This window comes from Nicotiana tomentosiformis, chromosome 4 (genome assembly GCF_000390325.3).
Source record: "Nicotiana tomentosiformis chromosome 4, ASM39032v3, whole genome shotgun sequence".
Lineage (NCBI taxonomy): Eukaryota > Viridiplantae > Streptophyta > Magnoliopsida > Solanales > Solanaceae > Nicotiana > Nicotiana tomentosiformis.
This window is the reverse complement of record NC_090815.1, coordinates 11,613,079-11,633,788: the sequence shown is the minus strand read 5'-3', so window position 1 is coordinate 11,633,788 and position 20,710 is coordinate 11,613,079. Positions and strand designations below refer to the sequence as shown.

The following is a 20,710-nucleotide window of genomic DNA, read 5'->3' as shown; positions in this document are numbered from 1 at the left end:
ATAAGAATGCAGGTACATCTTCAAATCCGGCAACCATCGAGCACAGTAACAACATCAGCCAACATCTGCACGCAATGTGCAGAAGTGTAGTATCAGTACAACTGACCCCATGTACTGAGTACGTAACAAACCTAACATTAGGTTGAAAGTAGTGACGAGCTTTTACCAAGGTCGGATCCAAAACCAATAGTCCACCACAGTCCATAACAACGTAAAGCAAATGATACAAGAAGTAACTCAGAAATAAAAATGCTTAGGTAACTCATGATTTCTAAAAATAGTTCTTCCTTTCAAGTACATCAGTGAAAAACCCAAATCGTTTACCGAAGTTGCTAAAAATATGAATAAGTTTGAAAATAATAATTTTCCCAAAATCCTTTCAAAAATAAATGAGATTAATTATTTTCTTTCTAGATAACCCGTATAAAATAAATACATCACTATGTCCATCTATCAACATGTGTGAGAAATCACGAATGATGTGATACTGTGTAGCATGAGAAAAATACATCTCTATGCATGTACGTCATGTGTGCATGTAAATGCGATGCAACTCAGTGATAAAATCATATGCATACTCTCAAACTATCATTTTCTCCCAGTCACTCAGTCCTCCCAATCGCTCGGCACTCGCACTCGGCACTCAGCACTCGCACTCAGTAGGTACTTGCGCTCACTGTAAGTCCAAGTCCATCTAGTGTAATCATCCACTAATGTAAGAAAAAGTTTTATTCCATTATAGGAAGCAACCTTGTAGGGTCCCCAAACATCCATGTGAATTAGTTGAAAAACTTCAACACTTCTAGTAGTACTTGGTGGAAATAGCATTCTAGTTTGCCTTGCCAAGGGGCAGATCTCACACCTATGAGCATTATTAAAGTCTATATTATTTCTGAAACATTATAATTTTCTAAGAACTGGCAGAGGTACATGTCCCATTCTCTTATTCCATATATCTGGATCTTCGTGTTTGATAACTGCAAAAGCTTAGCAAGAATGCAATCTATTGTGTGAATCCACTGAGGTCATGGTGTACAGCACATCTTCCTCCCTACCAATCTCCTTCACCCTCCCAGACAAGAGGTCCTGAAATACACAAAATGTAGGGAAGAAGGAAGCAAAACAGTTCAGGTCTTTTGTCACCTTAGAGACAAACAAAAGATTGAACTTGAAGGCAGGAACACATAGAACATTCTTAATAGTGTCACCTCCTGACAATTGAGAATCTCCTATGTGAGTAATTTTGGCAGAATCTCATGTTGGTAGTTGAACTTGTCCTGCATTTTCTGTTTGTGTTCCATGTTGCAACAATTCTTTATTTCCTATCATATAGTTTGTAGCTCTTGTGTCTACAATCCACTTAGGAATGCTAATATTATTATAGAAAAGGTACATGCCATTGCTGCCACAGTTCCACTTTATTCACTAATTGAGCTTTTGTTTAATAGTTGTAGGATCTGAGAATATTGTCCATTTATGAACATGTGTGTTGGAACTCCTTTATTTGTTTCCTTGGCCTTTTAAAGCCAAACTAAGAAATCAAGTGTTCCGATTTCAACCCGAACCCTTTCAAATCCCGAAATAACCATCCCCGCAAGTCATTAAAATAGTAAAATCACATATGGGGAGTCTTATTTAGGGGAACGGGGTTCTAGAAGGTAAAATGACCGGTTGAGTCGTTACATGTATATCTTATCAATAGAGTGCCCTCCATTATTCTTGGCAATAAATCACTCTTTGAGCTGTTGTATCACAAACAGCCTTCACTATCTCATCTAAGGATCATATGATGCTTGTGTTTTGCTTCCCTACTTCCCAAAACTGATAAGTTTGGACCTCGAGCTGTGAAGTGTGTGTTATTGGGATATGCAGCACTTCAAAAAGGATACAAGCTACTTGATCTTGAGCACAATATGTTTTTTATCAGCAGAGTTATAACCTTTTTTGAAGAAGCATTCCCTTTTCAGAATCTGGAAGTGGGGACTGATAAGTCTTTTCTAGATAATCTAGATATGAGATCATTCCATTATCATAATGATGTAGATCATGAGGCTTCTCTTTCTTCTTCATCAGCTCATGCTGCTGAATCATTCTCAAATTCATCCAATGCCTCTTCTTTAGAGAATTCACCAATACTTAACTCAGACAAGGGGCATTCAGAGTCCCTTCCAACTCCTACATCAGCTGCAACTCATGAGTTACATGAACTACCTATTGATGATGTTACAAGATCAAGAAGAATCTCTAGACCTCCCATTTGGCTTAAGGATTATGTTAGAGCTGACAAAGTTGTACAAACTAATAGTTGTAGATATCCAATAGTTGTTGTCACATGCTATGATCACTTGTCTCCCAATTATCAAAACTACTTATCTTAGATCTCATCCGAACAAGAACCCAATAGCTACTATGAGGTTGCAAAAGATAAAATATGGATTGAGGCTATGCAGGCATAAATAAAAGCATTGGAGGATAACAAAACTTAGGAGATAGTACCATTGCCCCCAGGGAAGAGAGCTATAAGATGCAAATGGGTGTATAAGATTAAGTACAAGGCAACTGGAGAGGTTGAAAGGTTCAAGGCACGACTTGTGGCCAAAGGTTACAATCAGAATGAAGGTTTGAATTACCAAGAAACATTCTCACCAGTAGTGAAGATGGTAACTGTCAGAAGTGTAATTGCTTTAGCTGCTGCTCCACCAAATAGATGTTTACAATGCTTTTTTACAAGGTGATTTAATTGAAGAAGTGTTCATGTGCATTCCACCTGGATTTATAGGATCTAACAACAAGTCATTAGTATGCAAATTACATAAATCCCTCTATGGGATTAAGCAGACATCTCGATAATGGAATATCAAACTCACTACAACACTCCTTGCCTCAGGATTCCAACAGAGTCACCTAGATTACTCCTTGTTCACCAAAAGAACTTCACGGCACTTGGTAGTGGTCCTTGTATATGTAGATGACCTCATTATTTTAGGAGATAATCTACAGATAATACAAGAGACCAAATCACAGTTGCAAGATAGCTTCAAGATCAAAGATTTGGGAGAGCTAAAATATTTTCTAGGAATTGAATTTTCCAGAAGTAAAGAGGTTATCTTGATGTATCAGAGGAAGTATAACTTGGAGTTAATAGCTGATTTGGGTCTATCAGGCTGAAAACCTGTTACTTCACCCTTGGAGTTGAATGCCAAGTTGACCACATTGGAGTTTGATACCCACACAGGTTCTACAACTAATGATACTCTACTAGAGGATCCTAGGCCATATCAAATGTTACTTGGTAGGTTGCTGTATTTGACAATCACCTGACCTGGCATCTCATTTGCAGTTCAAACATTAAGTCAGTTCATGCACAGTCCCAAATCATCTCACATGGAAGCTGCCCTCAGAGTTGTGAGGTATGTTAAACACTGTCCTGGTCTAGGGGTGTTGATGAAGCCTGAATGTTCTGGATCTCTAGCATCCTTCTGTGATGCTTATTGGGCAGCATGTCCCAATAGCAGAATATTTATAGCAGGATATTTAGTGAAGTTTGGTGATTCCCTCATTTCATGGAAATCCAAGAAACAATCAATAGTTTCCAGAAGTTCTGCTGAGGCAGAGTACAAGAGTCTTGCTTCGACTGTAACTGAGATTGTTTGGCTTATTGGTCTGTTTAAAGAGTTAGGGATTGTTCAACAAACTCCAGTTTCTATTTACAGTGATAGCAAGTCAGCAATTCAGATTGCTGCCAATCCAGTCTTTCACGAACGGACCAAGCGCATAGACATCAATTGTCATTTTGTGCGTGGAAAGATTCAGTCGGGATTGATTCACACCATCTATGTTAACACTACTGATCAGCAAGTTGATATCCTCACTAAAGGCTTGAGCAGAATGCAACATGGCTACTTATTATCCAAGCTAGGGATGAAGAATATCTTTATCTCCTCTAGCTTGAGGGGGGTGTTGAGAGTAGTAGTAGTAGTAGTATAAGTGATGTGGTTAGTGGTGTAACATAACTTAACCATAGTTTAGCCAACTATAGTTAGAAATGAGTTAGAGTGGTTATACTTGTATAAAGAGAACATGCTACTGTACAGCTGTCAGATAACATAAATGAAGATTCATTTTCTTACCTAAATTTCTTTTCTCTGTTCTTAGTTGCGATTGGTCTCTCTTTCTAAATTTTATCTCGTTCCACAAATTTAACAAAACAGTCACCTCGCATTTTCCTTTAACTGTGTCCAAATCTACGTACCTTTTATTTTGCACGATAATAGTCTTTAGTCTTTGTTTAATTATATGTAATTTTCCTTCACGACAATTGGTGACAAATACCCAAATTGAAGGACAACTCTCAAAACAAAAGTAATACTAGAAAAATACAAAACCACCTTAAGACTTCCAAAATTTCACCAACGTACTTAAACAAGTGCCTACAAAATTAAATACAAATTAATTGCAATTCAACACTATATGACGACCAAATGTGGCAAAATTAAGAATATAACATGAGGCATCTTCATATAATCTTGTGAAAATAGCACGGGCTAGCCAGTTTTCTGACTGATAATTGAAAAATAGCCAGCATTTGCAAAGTCATTGAAAAATAGCCACTATTTTGTTGCAACACGGAAAGTTCCAGCATAATATACTGGAGATTGGTGCACCTGTGTATGAACTTCCAGCATATTATGCTGGAACTCCAACACACAGAAATTTCCAGCATAATATACTGGAGATTGGAGCACTTGTGTATGAACGTCCAATATATTATGCTGGACAAGTATATTATACTGGAACTCCAGTATATTATGCTGGAAGTCCAGTATATTATATTGGAACTCCAGTATATTATGCTGGAACTCCAGTATATTATGCTGGAACTCCAGTATAGTATGCAGGAATATTTTCTAGATTTTGAACAGTATTTTCGTTCAAATTTATCTTTACATGAAAAGTGACTAAATATCGATTACTTTTGAAACTGTGGCTATTTATTCAGTTCGTTATTTTTATGTTGCTTTAATTGTTGTGTCGTCCCAAAAGTTTTAGCTGCTCGGTAGCAAGGAAGTAGGACATAAGCTGCACAAACCATAATAAAAAGGTTATTTAACCTATATATATGGCTTTCAAGTCCTGCTAATTAAGGTATTTTGTTTCGTAGAGATAACCTCGTGCACTGACTGTCTGAAAAATATTTATATCATCAAGTTATTCATAGAGTTTTTGACCAATATTGTCCTTTATCTTTGAGGGTAGGTCTATTTTGGTCCCTCAAATATAACCCTGAGCATATTTAGTCTCTTAAGTATGCTAAAGTGGAGCACCTTTTGGGGTCGTTTGGTAGGAGGTATTAAAAAAAATAATGCAAGCATTAGCTCTGTGCATTACTAATACATTGTTTGGTATATTTTTTCAATCTGTGTATAACTAATACTTGTATTAGTAATACACCATACTTGGTATTATCCTATGTATAAGCAATGCATAGAAAACCACGACATTAGTAATGCAAAGGTTATTAATACTTGCATTAACATGATTAAAGACCTAATTTCCCCCTCAAATCCCTAAAATCCCATCTCAAATACTTTCTCCCATATTATTAGCAATCAGACTCTCTGTACGCTTTGGATCACAGATGAATGCAACCAAACTTGTTATAGCTTGATACTTTGATACTATTATTTTTTTTTTGCATTATTATTTTTGTACTAACTTAAAAGAAAATAATTTCTTATTATGTAATCCATGTAGTTAATTGTTATATCTAAAGTTGAAAATTGTGGAGGGTACTTTTGTAAACATCTAATTTTGTTAAAATTTGCAATGTCTTAATACACCCAACCAAATAATGGATAAAAAATAATCTCAGCATAACTAATGCTCGCATTACTAATACCAGCATTACTAATACACTCTATTCAGCACTATTCTTATACCTCCTACCAAATGACCCCTTAGTCTCACTGACACAATATGTTCAAAAACTAACGGTGTTACCCTGTTATCCAACTCTGATTCATGAAGCAAATCTTCTGCTCTGAAGTAAAACGTTTCCTCTCCTTTTATTGGATAACACAAACTATCACTTTAATTCCTCATTTTTAGATAATGTCTTCTAAAATTTTGACCTTGAAAATATCATATTCTGTGCCAGTTTTCTATGAGAAAATGATATTGTATAGTCGTTCTAAAAATAATAGTCGAAAAAATATATGGAATTTGTATATTTTTTTGTATATATATACATTTAAAAATTTCGGTTGATTTTTCCAAAAATAAAAGTTAAAATTTGAAAAAATAGAGCTACCAGGATCACTTCTAGGAATATTATTGAAGCAAACAAATAACCAAGTTGTATTATTACTTTTAGCCCGTGCCAGAAACTATTTACATCTGATAGCAGAAGCTATATATATATATATAATATACAGATTTTATATATGTTTTAGGCTATTATTTTTATATCAGCTATAAAGTGTCATTTTCTAATTGAAAACTAGCATAGAAGGGGATATTTTCAAGGTCAAAATTTTAGAAGACATTATCTAAAATTGAGAAATTAAAGTGATAATTTGCGTTATCCAATAAAAGGAGAGGAAACGTTTTGATTCAGAGCGAAAGATTTTCTTTATGAATCAAAGTTGGGTAACACCATGAGTTTTTACACACATTGTGTCAGTGAGACTAAAGGTACTCCATTTTAGCATATTTAAGGGACTAAATATGCTCAAGGCTATATTTGAGGGACCAAAATAGACATACCCTCAAAGATAAGGGACAATATTGGCCAAAAACTCTTATTAATAAATTAGAAATTTTAAGTTTTATGCACTGACAGAGTAAAAGTAATTGCAAATAACTCTAGATATCAATGTTGTTTCGCAACAACAATAATACAACATACCAAGTGTAACGATCCGGCCGGTCGTTTCGAGTATTGCAACCCTGTTCCCCCAATTATTGCATAATTTATGCATTATAGTTGATTTATGACTTATCGGGTTAGTTGGTTCGGGTCCAGAGTGATTTCAGAATGAATCACTTAGTCCTATAATGGAAAACTTAAATTGAAAAAGTTGACAGGACGTCGATTTATGTGTAAACGACCTCAGATTTGAATTTTGATGATTCCAATAGCTCCGTATGGTGATTTTGGACTTAGGAGCGTGCCCGAAATATTTTTTGGAGGTCCGTAGCGGAATTAGGCTTGAAATGGCGAAAGTTGAATTTTTGGGAAGTTTGACTGAGGGGTTGACTTTTTGATATCGGGGTCAGAATCTGATTCTGGAAATTGAAATAGGCCCGTAATGTGAAATGTGACTTGTGTACAAAATTTGAAGTCATTCCGGATTGATTTGATGTATTTCAGTACAAAATACAGAATTTTAAAATTCATAAGTTCATAGATTTTGATTTGAGGTGCGATTCGTCATTTTGATGTTGTTTATATGATTTGAGGCCTCGAGTAGGTCCTTGTTATGTTATGAAACTTTTTGGTATGTTCGAACGGGGTCCCGAGCGGCTCGGGTGAGTTTCAGATGGTTAACAAATCATATTCGGACATAGAAGAAATCTAGAAAATTTCTGTCTTCTGGTGTGATCGCACCTGCGAGGAATTGGCCGCAGGTGCGGTGCCGCAGATGCAGCTCGTTTTATGCAGAAGCAGAGCTGGGCTGACCTGGGCAAAGCGTATGTGGGAGGGAGTTAACCGCATCTACGAGCCCGCAGGTGCGAGCGAGGCTCCGCAGATGCGGAGTTGAGCAAGAGGCAAATCCACAGGTGCGGACCATTGAGCACAGAAGCATGACCGCATATGCAGTTCTAGGCATCGCAGAAGCGATCATGGATGGCCAAGCTGTTCTCGCAGAAGCGAGATGTTTCCCGCAGAAGCGATGGTCGCAGATGCGGATTTTGTCGGATGGGTTGTCAGATTTTGTGAGTTTCGTCAGATTCCAAGATGTGAGCCCCACAAGCGATTTTTGGAGTGTAATTTTAGATTTTGTGGGAAAATATTAGAATTTTAAAATGGAATTAATTCCTATTATTGTGTGGAATGAATCAAATTTATTGTGGCTAGATTCGAGCCATTCAGAAGTTGATACGCACAGAATGGAGTTTCTGGAGCATTGTTTAGCTTGCTCGATATTGAATTCAACTTGTTCGAGGTAAGTAACTCTTTTAATCTTGGAGCTGGGGGTATGAACCCTGAATATATGTATTACGTGAATTGTTGGGAGGTAACGCACATGCTAGGTGACGGCGTGTGGGCGTGCACCACAGAGATTGTGACATAATTATTTCCGTAGAATTTTGTAGTCAAATAATCTTGGCATTTTCTATATAGTTTTATGTGCTAAACAAATTGAATTGAGAATCATATTAAAAATCTTGTTGAGGCTTTGTGCCAGTATTATTGGGACCCACAAAGGTCATATTGCTGTGAATTATTTATTTTAAATTAAAAATTTATACTCAGTCATATTCATGTCATTACATATCATATCCCAGTCTCTGTTATTATTTATTGATACATCATATCATCATTTTTGGGCTATTTTTATGATATTGTGAGCCCATGAGAGAGAGACTGGAGAGATTGATGACTGAGGGAGGCCGAGGGCCTGATTCTGAGGATTATTATGTGGATCGGGGTTGCCCGCCTTCAGCAGGCTTTATAGGCTTTATTATAGCACGTGAGTTATCCGTGCAATACGTGAGTTGTCCATGCAACACGTGAGTTGTCCGTGCAGCACGTGAGTTGTCCGTGTAGATTATAGCGCTTGGGCTGAAGGAGACATTGTTTTATATCTGCATTGCATTAGCTCTTCTCTTAGGCTTAAAATCATATGGATAGCCTACTATTTGATAGCAATTATCCTTCGAATGACCTGGTTTGTTACAGAATTCACACTTTATCAACTTGTAGCAGCCTGTCTTTGTATGCCTCTTCTGGTGACAGTACTCACATTCTATGTTAAAATTCTTCCCTGGCTTGTTCCTTGACTGTGTGGTAAACACAGCAGTAGGCTCAACCTGTCCTGTATGTGTGTTGAAGTGGTTGCCTGAGATTATTCTTCTGCTTTCATCTTGAACTATCCTAGCATAAGCTTGGTTAATAGAAGGGACATTAGGCATCATCAAAATTTGACTTCTAACTTGCTCAAAACTATCGTTCAACCCCATTAAGAACTGCAATAACCTCTGAAATTCCAGTTGTTCAACATAATCCTTAATAGGAGGTGGTGGTAATATAGCATCATATTCAGCCAATAGGTCAGTTAGTTTTGTAAAATAGACAGAAACAGGCAATATCCCCTGTGTAAAAGTGAAAATTTTTTTGTGCAAGTAATAAAGCCTCGAAGCATTTACTTTGTCAAATCGTTTCTTAAGTTGTGCCCAAACAGTTTGAGCATTCCCTGAGAATAGAACATCAGTAAGGAGGTGTGAATTAACATTGCTCATCAACCACGAAGTAACAATGGCATTACAACGATTCCACTGATGAGCTAATCCTGGTCCAAAATCACTTTTCGAGGTAGTACCGTCTACCAAAGAGAGTTTATTCTTTTCTAGAAGAGCTACTTTAATAGCTCGACTCCACAGCGTATAATTCTCCATTCTAGTTAATAACAAACATGGTTCATCATATGGATGTAAGTAGAGTGGGTGATTATGGTCGAGAATGAAGTTCCCGCTATTCACAGTTCTAGTCGGTGCTACTGCTGTGGTGGTGCTATCCCCGGAATTATCACTAATCGCCATGGAAAATTGTATAAATCCACTCACAATTACACAATTGAAGCAAAATTAGGGTTTCGATCACAGATCGTCGTTCCCGATTTTGAAAGAAATTGAAGAAAAATTGAAGTTGATTCTCTCAATTTGCTTCGACTCTGCAAAGAAATCCCTAGAATCGCTTAGAATCGCTCTGCTACCATATTAAATTTGTGGAACGAGATAGAATTTAGAAGGAGAGAACAATCGCAGCTAAGAACAGAGAAGAGAAATTTGGGGAAGAAAATGAATCTTCATTTCTGTTATCTGACAGTTGTACAGTAGCATGTTCTCTTTATACAAGTATAACCACTCTAACTAACTTTTAACTATAGTTGGTTAAACTATGGATAAGTTATGTTACACCACTAACCACATCACTTATACTACTACTACTACTCTCAACATGTTTAAACCGACAAAAAGAAGGAAAAATACATAGATGAGAGTTTTATCAGACAATATCTCAAAGTTGTTTAAATCAATTATTGCGAAATCTATCATCATAGTATCGATGAGAATTTTATGAGACAAAACATAAGTACAATTTACATTGTCCTTCATCCCATTCTCAATTCTTGTTCCCCTTTCACCACATGTAACTAAACAATTTTTTTTTTAAAAAGAATTCTAGTCGGTAGCTCTTAGTTAACCTTACAATTCAAGATACCTTATGGGTAACTATTGCAAGACTGTAGCTAGGGATGTAAATGGGACATGACAGGGACAGGACGGGACATGACAGGACAGGGCGAGACGAGCAAAGTAGGGCAGGGTAGGGTATGACTTAACCGCTAAGGAGTCGTTTGGTTGGGAAACAAGTTATTCCAGAATTAATTACCCCGCGATTAATTATTTTGGGATTATTATCTCATCCTCTTATGGGGGGAAATAACACTACAATCGCAGGATAACTAATCTCGGGATTAATCATACAACGATTTTATCCTAACCAAACATGGGATAAACTCATCTCAAATTTAAGATCTCGGGATTAATTATCCTTTATCTCTTATCCCTCGTACCAAACGAGTCCTGAGAGGGCACCAAACTTTCAAATTTCAAAAGATGAGATCTGGCTAATCCCATTTTTAGAAGAGACTTATGGACATCAAGCTAAGACTGACTGTCATATTACATGGAAAACCAATAGACGACATGTCCCTTTCTGGTTGAAAAATTTGACCAATAAATACCTCTTGTAAAGGGTACAAATGATCCAGGTCCCATAAAATCATGGACAAATCGTATGTTATATTTTAAAATCAATCGAAACATTACTTGACTTGTGGCCACAACTTGAACATTGAGCATAATTCCAATCGCAAAGGATGACTAAGGTATTTGGATCCTAGTATTATCTTGTCTATTCATCAAATCAGCTTGGCATGTCAATAAAAGACACAAGGATAGAGAAAATTTTGCCAAGAAACTTCTTTTCAAAGGATTCTTTCCACATATGAAAACATTAATTTTTAAGTTTAATACTGTTAGAAGTGATATTAGTGCAAAAATATGTTATGGTATCAGATTTCCTAGAAAATTTGAGAAAATTTAAAGAACACTTTGGTGTCTTTGCTATGACGGACAAACGGAACTAAAATAGAGAAATCTACGCATTAGGTCCATTGAAAAAACGGTTAATTTAATGTTCTTAAGTTTGTTTAACTATATATTTCTGCAAGTCATTTCCCTTCGATGAAAAGTGATTTCCCTAGAGTAGCAGTGTACATAAGATTTTTCGTAACAGTGTTAATATTCGAAAAAGTGAACAAAAAAAAAATCATTATAGTAATAAGCGGTGTCATCATTTTTATCTATAATCAATATTTTTATTTTGCTTATTACTATATATACATTTCTAATAAAAAATCAAGCAATATCACGGGACGAACGAAGGTAAATACGCCCTGCCTAGAGACTCACTGTAAATGATTTTCTGATTCTAAGACTTATCAGGTGCTCGGAAAAAATCTTCTACAAATTACTTTCCATTCACCACCCAAACAATTAATGAAAAGTAAGAATGAAAATTTGTTATTTTATAGAAAAATATTTTTCGAGAAATTATTTTCCTTTGTACTAAACACAATACTCTTTATTTCTGAAAAAATAATGAATCGCCTTAACATATTTGCAAAGATCTCTCCCTTTTTTATATGCTGACTCGTTGAACTACTCTGTCAATGAAATATCTAGAAATAATGTTAGATGGATCTTATTTAAACCACTATTTGTAATTTGAATCCCGTTAACAAATATTTCGGGAAGCTGGACAGTATTTTTTTCGATCACCAGAATTTTGAAGCAATTTTGGGTAAAATTCTAAAGCACGCAATAATTATGGTGATTGTTAGGATTTTGCCACAAAATTCTGGCCATCACTAGAACTAGGGGTGTTCATGGTTCGGTTTGGGTCGATTTTTACCTTAAAAAAAACCAAACCAAATACGTCGGTTATTCAAATTGTTGAACCAAACCAAACCAAATTAATAGATTTCGGTTTTTGTCGGGTTTTTTTTGGTTTTTTGATTTTTTCGATTTTTTTTAAGAATACATGAGTTGTGGCCTTTATGATTCCTTTTGGAAAGGGGTTTGTTTTCGGTTGAATGACTAGTAATGAGAAACTTAATAATAAAATGACTGGATAAAGAAACAAGATGTCCCAACTTTACACAAAAAACACATAATAAATTTTTGGCTCCTTTAGAACTCTAGCCAAAGAGTACAGCTAAAACAGAGAAGTTATATGACCTTTCTAGCCACATAGAAAAATTAGACAAGCATGTCCAATTTCTATATCACTCACTACTCAGACCTGTGCACTTAAAACTTCATTACACAAATAAATACACATCTACAATCCCTCGTGAAAAAAGAAATGCAAACTTGTAGTTGAAGATGGAGCTAATCACCAAAGACACACATTAATGCTATTTTATCACCCCAATTTTAGAAAGTTAACTGATGATTGCAAAGTCACAAAGTTTATATTACAATAATTAAATTATAATATGATATTGTAAAATAGTTTTTCATATGGTAAAGTAAATCATCCACATCAAAAAATACATCCAAATTCCAAGCAACAAGAATATGGTTGAAACCAGTTCCATCATCCGATCTAATCAATGCTCAAACATTATCGGGATATTCTGAAAGATAAAAAAAATAAAAATATTAAGCATTAAGTAATTCACAAATATAAATATATTCATAATGAGTTAAATGTATAAAATTACCTTTTTCAACTATTTCAAGTTTTTGGATTTCTTCTAAAATATCTTCAATGTTGCATTCTTTGGGAGCTGACATGAGCCATTGTTGAGTGCAAATTAGAGCTTCTACCGTCTTTGGTGATAAAGAACTTCGATATGAATCAAGAATCCTCCCACTAGTACTAAAAGCCGATTCAGATGCAACAGTAGAAACAGGAATTGCAAGAACATCTCTTGCAATCCTAGAAACAATTGGATACCTTTTACTTGCATCTTTTCACCAAGACAAAATATTAAAATCTTTGGCCAACTCCAAATCATCTATCAAATACCTCTCAAGATCAGTCTTACTTCCTTCATTTTCTTGTTCTTGCAAATATTTTTCCCATTGTGATTTCCATATCTCTCCAGTATCACCTTCACTCATCGTACTAACTTGACCTCCCAAAATCTCATCAGAATTTTCAGTAGAAGAATCTTTATAGCAATTATACAAGCGAGATAGAGTATCTGTCACTTTGTTTGATCTCAAATCTCCCGCTACAGAACCATAAGATTTAGCAAAAATGAACTTCACATACCTTATCTTATACCGAGGATCCAACACAACAGCGACAAATAATAATATATTCATATTATCAAAGTCACCCCAATATTTATCAAACTTGAGTTTCATCTTAACAACCATATCAATCAGAACTTGATCATCACCTTGAGAATTTTTGACAATAAAGTTAAGAAGATAAAAAAGCTCATGGAAGAAAGAATTTGAAGTAACATATAAAGTTCCTGAAAATTTCAAAGTAATCTGGTAGAAAATGTCAAGAAACTTTGTAAAAATATTTACCTTCTTCCAATCTTCCCCACTTGGGTACGCTGCTTTTCCAATCATATCTAGATAATACTTTTGGTACTTGTGATCATCAATATACATTCTTGAAAAGGCCTTCTCAAATTTTATAGTTGTACTTAACATCATATAAGTTGAGTTCCATCTGGTTTCAACATCTAAACTCAAAAGGCCATAGCTATCAATCTTTACCTTTTCAACAATTGATTTAAAGGAAGCTAATCTTGCAGAAGAGGACTTAACATACTTCACAGAATTTCTGACCCGAGAAATAGACTCAATATGATCACTTAACCCTTCTTTTACAATTAAATTCAAAATGTGAGCATTACATCTAACATGTAGAAAGTCATTTCCCAAGACGATTCCTTTCCAATCCTCAATCCTCCCTTTCAAGTATCTAATTGCTGCATCATTAGCAGTTGCATTATCTAGGGTTACAGTGAATAGATTTTCAATTCCCCAATCTAACAAACAAACCTCAATACCCTTTGCAATTGTTTCACCCTTATGATCTGGAACTTGAAAAAAGTTCAGAATTTTTTTTTGCAAGTTCCAATTATCATCAATCCAGTAGGCAGTTATAACCATGTAAGTTAGGTTTTGGAGCGATGTCCACGTATCACTAGTGAGACATACATGTTGATTTTGAATATGTTTTTTAAGCTTTTCTTTTTCCTCATGATAAATTTTTAAACATTACCTAGCAATAGTCAAACGAGTGGGTAACACAAAATTAGGCACAACAATTGACATTAATCTTTTAAAACCTTCCCCATCGACGACTTTAAATGGTTGTTCATCAATGATCACAAATTCAGCAATAGCCCTTCTTACTTCATTGACATTATACACAACTCTTTCGAGTTTACAAGTACCAACACTACCTTCTTGTCCGCTTCCTTTAATTGGGTAAGATCTAAGTGTCGTCTGTGTTCTGTCAATAAATCTAAAAGGGGATTTCTTACAAACAATATTCAAATGGTTCCATAATGTAGTAGTTCCATTTTTCTTAGTATCGGAAGCAAAAGTTTTAGTATAGAAACTACATTTTGACTTATGCTTACTATCTTTATCAAAAAAATTGGAAAAGTATTTCCAAATGTCTGATGTTTCCCTCCTAAGGCCAAAATCATTTTCAGAAGGTGCTGCTCTTTTATGCTTTTTAGGAGGAGTAGGAACACTTGAATCAATAACTGGAGTATTGTTGCCTTCAAGTTGAGGAATTTCCTGAACCTCGGCTTCTGAATCCATCTGCTAATAGAGACGAAACATGCAAATAATGGTCAAGAACAAAAAGAACTACATAAGAGATACAAAAATACTTTACAATTTTATGTAAATTATTTTCAAATTATCCATTAAAAAAAGATAACTAGTTAGGGTTAAGACCAAAAAGAAAGACAAAAACCTGCTCATTTCTCATAATTGTGGTTGCCATCGGTAGCTATCAAGAATTTTAGAGAGAAAGAGGAGAGAATTTTGTTTGGCATGGAAGCTACGTATGTTTTGTTGTGAAGGGGTGAAAGAGAATCAAATAAACCCTAAGGAATTAAAGACCTTTTGTCTGAACATGCTAAATTGACTTAGGCCCATTGCAGTTAAAGAAATATTTCAAAGGTTAGGTCCAACAGTGTAAAATTTTACATATACTGTAAAGAAAATTTTAGAAATAATATATATATATATATATATATATATATATAATTTTTAAAATAGGTATCTATATGATCGTTTTTTTTCTTTTTTTTTTGTATAAAACCATAACCAAACCAAATATTGTCGGTTTTTTAAAATTAAAAACCAAACCAAATTAAACCAAAAAGATGTCGGTTTTTTTTCTCGGTTTGATTTGGTTTTCGGTTTGGTTCGGTTTTTCGGTTTTTGGCGAACACCCCTAACTAGAACTTAAGCTATAATGTTAAGAAATTCTTGTGATTTGTTAGGATTTTATACCAAAATTCTGACGATCATCATAAATGCTAAGTGCTTTAAAATTTAAGCATTATTTGAATTTTCCCCCCAAAACTTCTGTTACTGAAATCAGAAAATCAATAGTGGCATAGAAATATCAATTGTGTTATTTTCCCATCAAATATACCGGCAATAAGTATCTGAAGCATAATAATGGACAAGCCCGAGTACAAATGATACTAATATAGTGGGCTAAATGGGCTTACAGAGTTGTGTTGGGCTCAAGGCTTCACTTCTACACACAAGAGGAGGGGTAAGTGCACAGATAGGATGATATTTAGTGGCGTTTGGACATAAGAATAGTAAAATTTCAAAAAAAAAAAGTGAAAGAAAATTTTAAGTGAAAATAGTATTTGAAAATTAGAGTTGTGTTTAGACATGAATATAATTTGGGGTTGTTTTTGAAGTTTTGCGAGTAATCTGAGTGAAAATTTTAAAAAATAGTTTTTTGGAGTTTTTCAAAATTTCGAAAAATTACAAAATGCATGTTCAAGTGAAAATTAAAAATTTTATGAACAAACGCCGATTTTGAAAAAAAATAAAAAAATTTGAAAAAAAGAAAAAATTTATTATGTCCAAACGGGCTCGAGATATTAACCAATAATTATTTTATTTTGAAGTTCTAAACTAAAAATTTGAACTTCAGCACATTTTTAATTGAAATTGAATTGGCTAATTCTTAAATAGGGGCAAATTTTTAAATAATAGCCCTTTAGTGTCATTTCTGCCAAGATGAGAGAACTCTCAACTCCGTCCATGGCTTGGTAGAAACGTTTGCTTAATTCTTCGTCTTCTTTGTTCCACTCCGTATTTGCCTCTCTCCATATTTGTTTTTCTCCTACCTTCATCTTCGTCGTATTTAACTGGAAAACTTGATAATAAAGGCAAAAAAAGAAAAAAAAAATGAACCGAAGATTCGGAGGAGGAAAGCAGCCAACAGGAACTCCATCAATGGCTTGGTCTACTGCTGTTGTCGTTGTTTCCCTCCTTGCTGGTGCCTCCGTTGTTCACAACTTTTTCAAACCTGATCTGGTAATTCCCCCTTCCCATTTTCTCTTTACATTTAGAAACCTCTAATTTGTCCAAAACAAAAAAAATAAAGTTATATTGGAGTGAAATTACATGGGCCTAAATGGAGCGGAATGAATAGTGTGTATTTATATAGGCCCAGAGTCGGATCGAGAATTTAAACTTGATTAATTCAACCTTTAAGATGCTTAGCAATGAATTACTTGTAATTATGGGTTCAAAATTTAATATTTGTTGAAATTTTATTGATCTTTTACTACATATGTACATTCGTGTTGAAAATAGCGAGTTCAGGTAAACCCTTAGTATATACGCACCATCCAGCTCTGTGTATAGCTGACTTAACTAGTTTGGAATTGAGACATAGTAAGTGAAAATTTTGGTGCTTATGCAGTAGCTAGTTTGTTTAATTGTTGTGTCATGCTTCAAATAACATTAGTATTAGGAGATTAGTTGTGTTATTTGATATGTTTACTTAGCAAGGGCGCATAGTGTGGCCTTTCTCCTATTTCATTTACCTGTTTGAAAGAATGCCCCATTGAAATTGTGGATATGTAATAAACAGTGGCGGTTTAAGACAATTTATGCCATCTCTGAATTATAAGTAGCTATAAAGTTGAAAACTTTATTGTATATGATGTTTTGAGTACATAAAGTTCTTCTCTGGTGGACTGTAATTACAATGTAATTGAAGGATGTTACACTGTAGTCTGCATTATGAAAGATATCTCTTTTACTTGAAATTTAGGTGTATTAATTGGTTATGTTATCTAGCAAGTGAGGAAACTCTGTGGCCTTTCTCCTGTGTCTTTTACCTGGCTGATATAATGCCCCTTTAAATTTGTGTTGATCTAATGAATGGTGCCAGTTGGGAAATGTTAAGTACTAATACGCATGTTGCATCACTAGATGCAGCCACCCTAACCTCTTTCGTAAGTCAACAAAATGTTGAAGATTTTTTTGGGTATATGATGTCCCAGAACAAAAGTTTCTCTATGTTGGAATATCAGCTAGCATTGGCTTGAAGGATGAAAAAAATTGATATTGACATTGTAATCAGCATTATAAAGATATGGAACCTTTTTTTTTATAATGGTGTTGTCCGGATCAACTGGCGCGCACCTCAATTATTCCACTGGGTACCTGCTACCTCCCACCTACACAGGTACCAGGTACGTCTACCAACCAAAGCTTAGGTAGATTGGAAAAAATGACCTAGTTTTAGATTTGAAGCTTATAAAGATATCCAACCTTATATGCAATTATTGAACCTTGGTAATGAACCACAAGGAAAGTATCCTCTAATACAAGTCGTATGATGATTTTTTTGTGACACTTTTTCCAAATCGAAACATCACTTATTCTATCCCGTGTTGCAAATTGTAGAACCAGAATGAGAGCATATCTTAGTGACAATGCAGTTGGCATGACTGTACGAAATAACTTTGTTTCATTACCAATATGATATTTAGAACAAAATAGTGGATTTGATCTCACTCTTTGTAAGAGCTTACTTAGTTCCTTGAGTTTACTGCCCATAAAAATCAAAACAACTCCGTAGATTCTTACTGTATAAGCTGGCCTAAACATCACCGTCATGAAAAAATAGGGTATTAGCATCTGAATAATTTCTTTAATAGAACACTTATTTTTGTTTTGATATTTAGTCAAATAATTCTAGTTACATTGATCTTACGCTGTTTTATGTTGTAAATATGCATTGACCTTAGAAAATTCCGGTTAGCTGGGTTCTCCTCGAATCTGCTTTATTTGTTGATTGTTGTTCCATCTTATCTGAATATTCTTTTAATACATTAATCATCAAACACCAGAAGTACTTAATGGAAATCATGTTTGATAATATAATTCAATTCTTTATACAGATGCATAAAGTGATTAGACTTTCAAAACATAAGAAGGTTGTTTAATACATTAAACAATGGTCTGCAAGTTCTGAATTGAAACAAGCTAAAATGTTTTCTGGAATTCCTGCAAGAACGTAAAGATTTGACAGAACCTTAAGTTTTTACAAACTAAACTTTTTACATTTATTCATATACAGACTTATTGAAAACTTTATCATAACATCCTTTCATCCCTTATTTCCTCCCAACTCGTGGTGAAAGGATGAATTTTTTGGTATAATATGATGTGAAATTGTTGAGCCCAAAAAGCTAAAATAAGTGAAAATATCTTACTGTGTTGCTGTCCTATTTAAAAAGTTACATAAATTAAAAAACTGTTTTAAGAAAATAGTAATAACAAGTTATTTCTTCCTTCTATATGTATTTTTACTCATTCAGGGATTAGAAGTCATTACTCGCCATTTTTTGATAAGTAGAAATCGTTATCTTGCTATTTTTGTATTTTTAGTTTTTAGAAGTATCCTTCTAAGTGGAAGAAGAAGATCTGATTTTGGGGTTGGGTTGGGGTCTGCAAATATGAGGAAGATTATTACAGGGAATATCGATGCAGAAATCTATAAACATGAGACTCAAATGTACATATTCCCTTCTTTGTTGACTTTGCATTATTTTGTTCTAAATTTCTCTTTTAACTATTTGGATTGTAAGTTTTAGCTATGACAAAAGCAGAAAATGTATATTACTACATGTCTTCTTTGAAACTTTAGTAGAATGGCTAATCATGAATCTGAAGCATAATGAATATGGTGGCCTCTTTCAGTTATTAGATCATAAAAGAATAACAACAACAACCCAGTATAATACCACTAGTGGGGTCTGGGGAGGGTAATGTGTACGCAGACCTTACCCCTACCCTAGGGTAGAGAGGCTGTTTCCGATAGAACCCCGGCTCCCTCCCTCCAAGAACTCCCCACCTTGCTCTTGGAGTGACTCGAACTCACAACCTCTTGGTTGGAAGTGGAGGGTAGATCATAAATGAATGATTTCAATAAATGAAGCTACTTAATATTTTTCCTAACACATCCTATAGCAATGACCAAAGACTTAGGGAGTACTTCCTGGTTAATTGGCAAAACCTCCCTTATATTAGGCAAGAGTTTAGTTGAGATGATGATGGCTAAAAACAATGTCCTAAGTATATCTTGTTATTTGAAATTCTTTTAATTATGTTGAAGGTTGTGGTCTTTGTGGAAGGCTTTCATGGGCACATAACATTCTAGTGTAAGATGGATTGAGATTGTTATATTAAAGATCTTGGTATTAGTTACTTGTATTCTTCTAGGAGTTCATTATATTAGTTGTGTTCTTCTGCAAGTTCATTTCCACGGGTTCGAGCCGTGAAAATAGCCTCTTGCAGAAATGCAGGGTAAGGCTGCGTACAACAGACCCTTGTGGTTCGGCCCTTCCCTGGACCTCGCGCATAACGGGAGCTTAGAGCACTGGGCTGCCTTATCAATTGACCACCTATCGTACAAGCTCATAATGTCTCTCTCTGCTCCCTACTAGTTGTTCCTCTTCCTCTTGGATTAGACTGCTGTCTTATGTTTGTAACATTGTGTTCTATTGTTGAATTGCAGACTCTGCCTCCATTAGAAAGCATTGATGGAATCAAGCAGAAAGAGGTGGAGAAACAGTAATCTTTTGTTCTATTCATTTAAGTTCGATTAAATGGAGTATCTCTGAAAACATAGCACCCACCCCTTTGTGTAGGTTGGAATTTTAGCACTTGAAACTAAACGATGTTGCAAATGACATCTCTTTACTGAATATTGTTTTTCTTCGACAGATCAGTTCTTAGTAGTTCAAACCAAACGACCCCTTGGATTTATATAGACATAGTCGAATGAAGTATAAGTGATCATTTTAGTGAAGTGGGTGTAACAACTTGTCAACTTTTTCTCTGTGTTGCCTATTATATATCGAGTTCGTCCATTAAA

General features: G+C 34.9%; 2 protein-coding genes and 1 pseudogene across 2 annotated transcripts; 2 read left to right on the top strand and 1 right to left on the bottom strand.

The window, feature by feature from the left end:
* Nucleotides 1–2,657: 2,657 nt before the first annotated feature.
* On the top strand, nt 2,658–3,987 carry LOC138909260 (uncharacterized mitochondrial protein AtMg00810-like; annotated as a pseudogene).
* A 4,818-nt stretch (nt 3,988–8,805) lies between these two features.
* LOC138909259 (uncharacterized) lies at nt 8,806–9,765 on the bottom strand. Its single transcript, XM_070200445.1, has one exon. The coding sequence runs from the start codon at nt 9,763–9,765 to the stop codon at nt 8,806–8,808; it is 960 nt and encodes a 319-aa protein (XP_070056546.1).
* Nucleotides 9,766–16,529: 6,764 nt separating this feature from the next.
* On the top strand, nt 16,530–20,710 carry LOC104118607 (uncharacterized). The gene is made up of 2 exons (XM_018778396.3): nt 16,530–16,851; nt 20,351–20,710. Exons 1-2 carry the CDS (start codon nt 16,723–16,725, stop codon nt 20,408–20,410), a joined length of 189 nt encoding a protein of 62 aa, XP_018633912.1. The 5' UTR covers nt 16,530–16,722; the 3' UTR covers nt 20,411–20,710.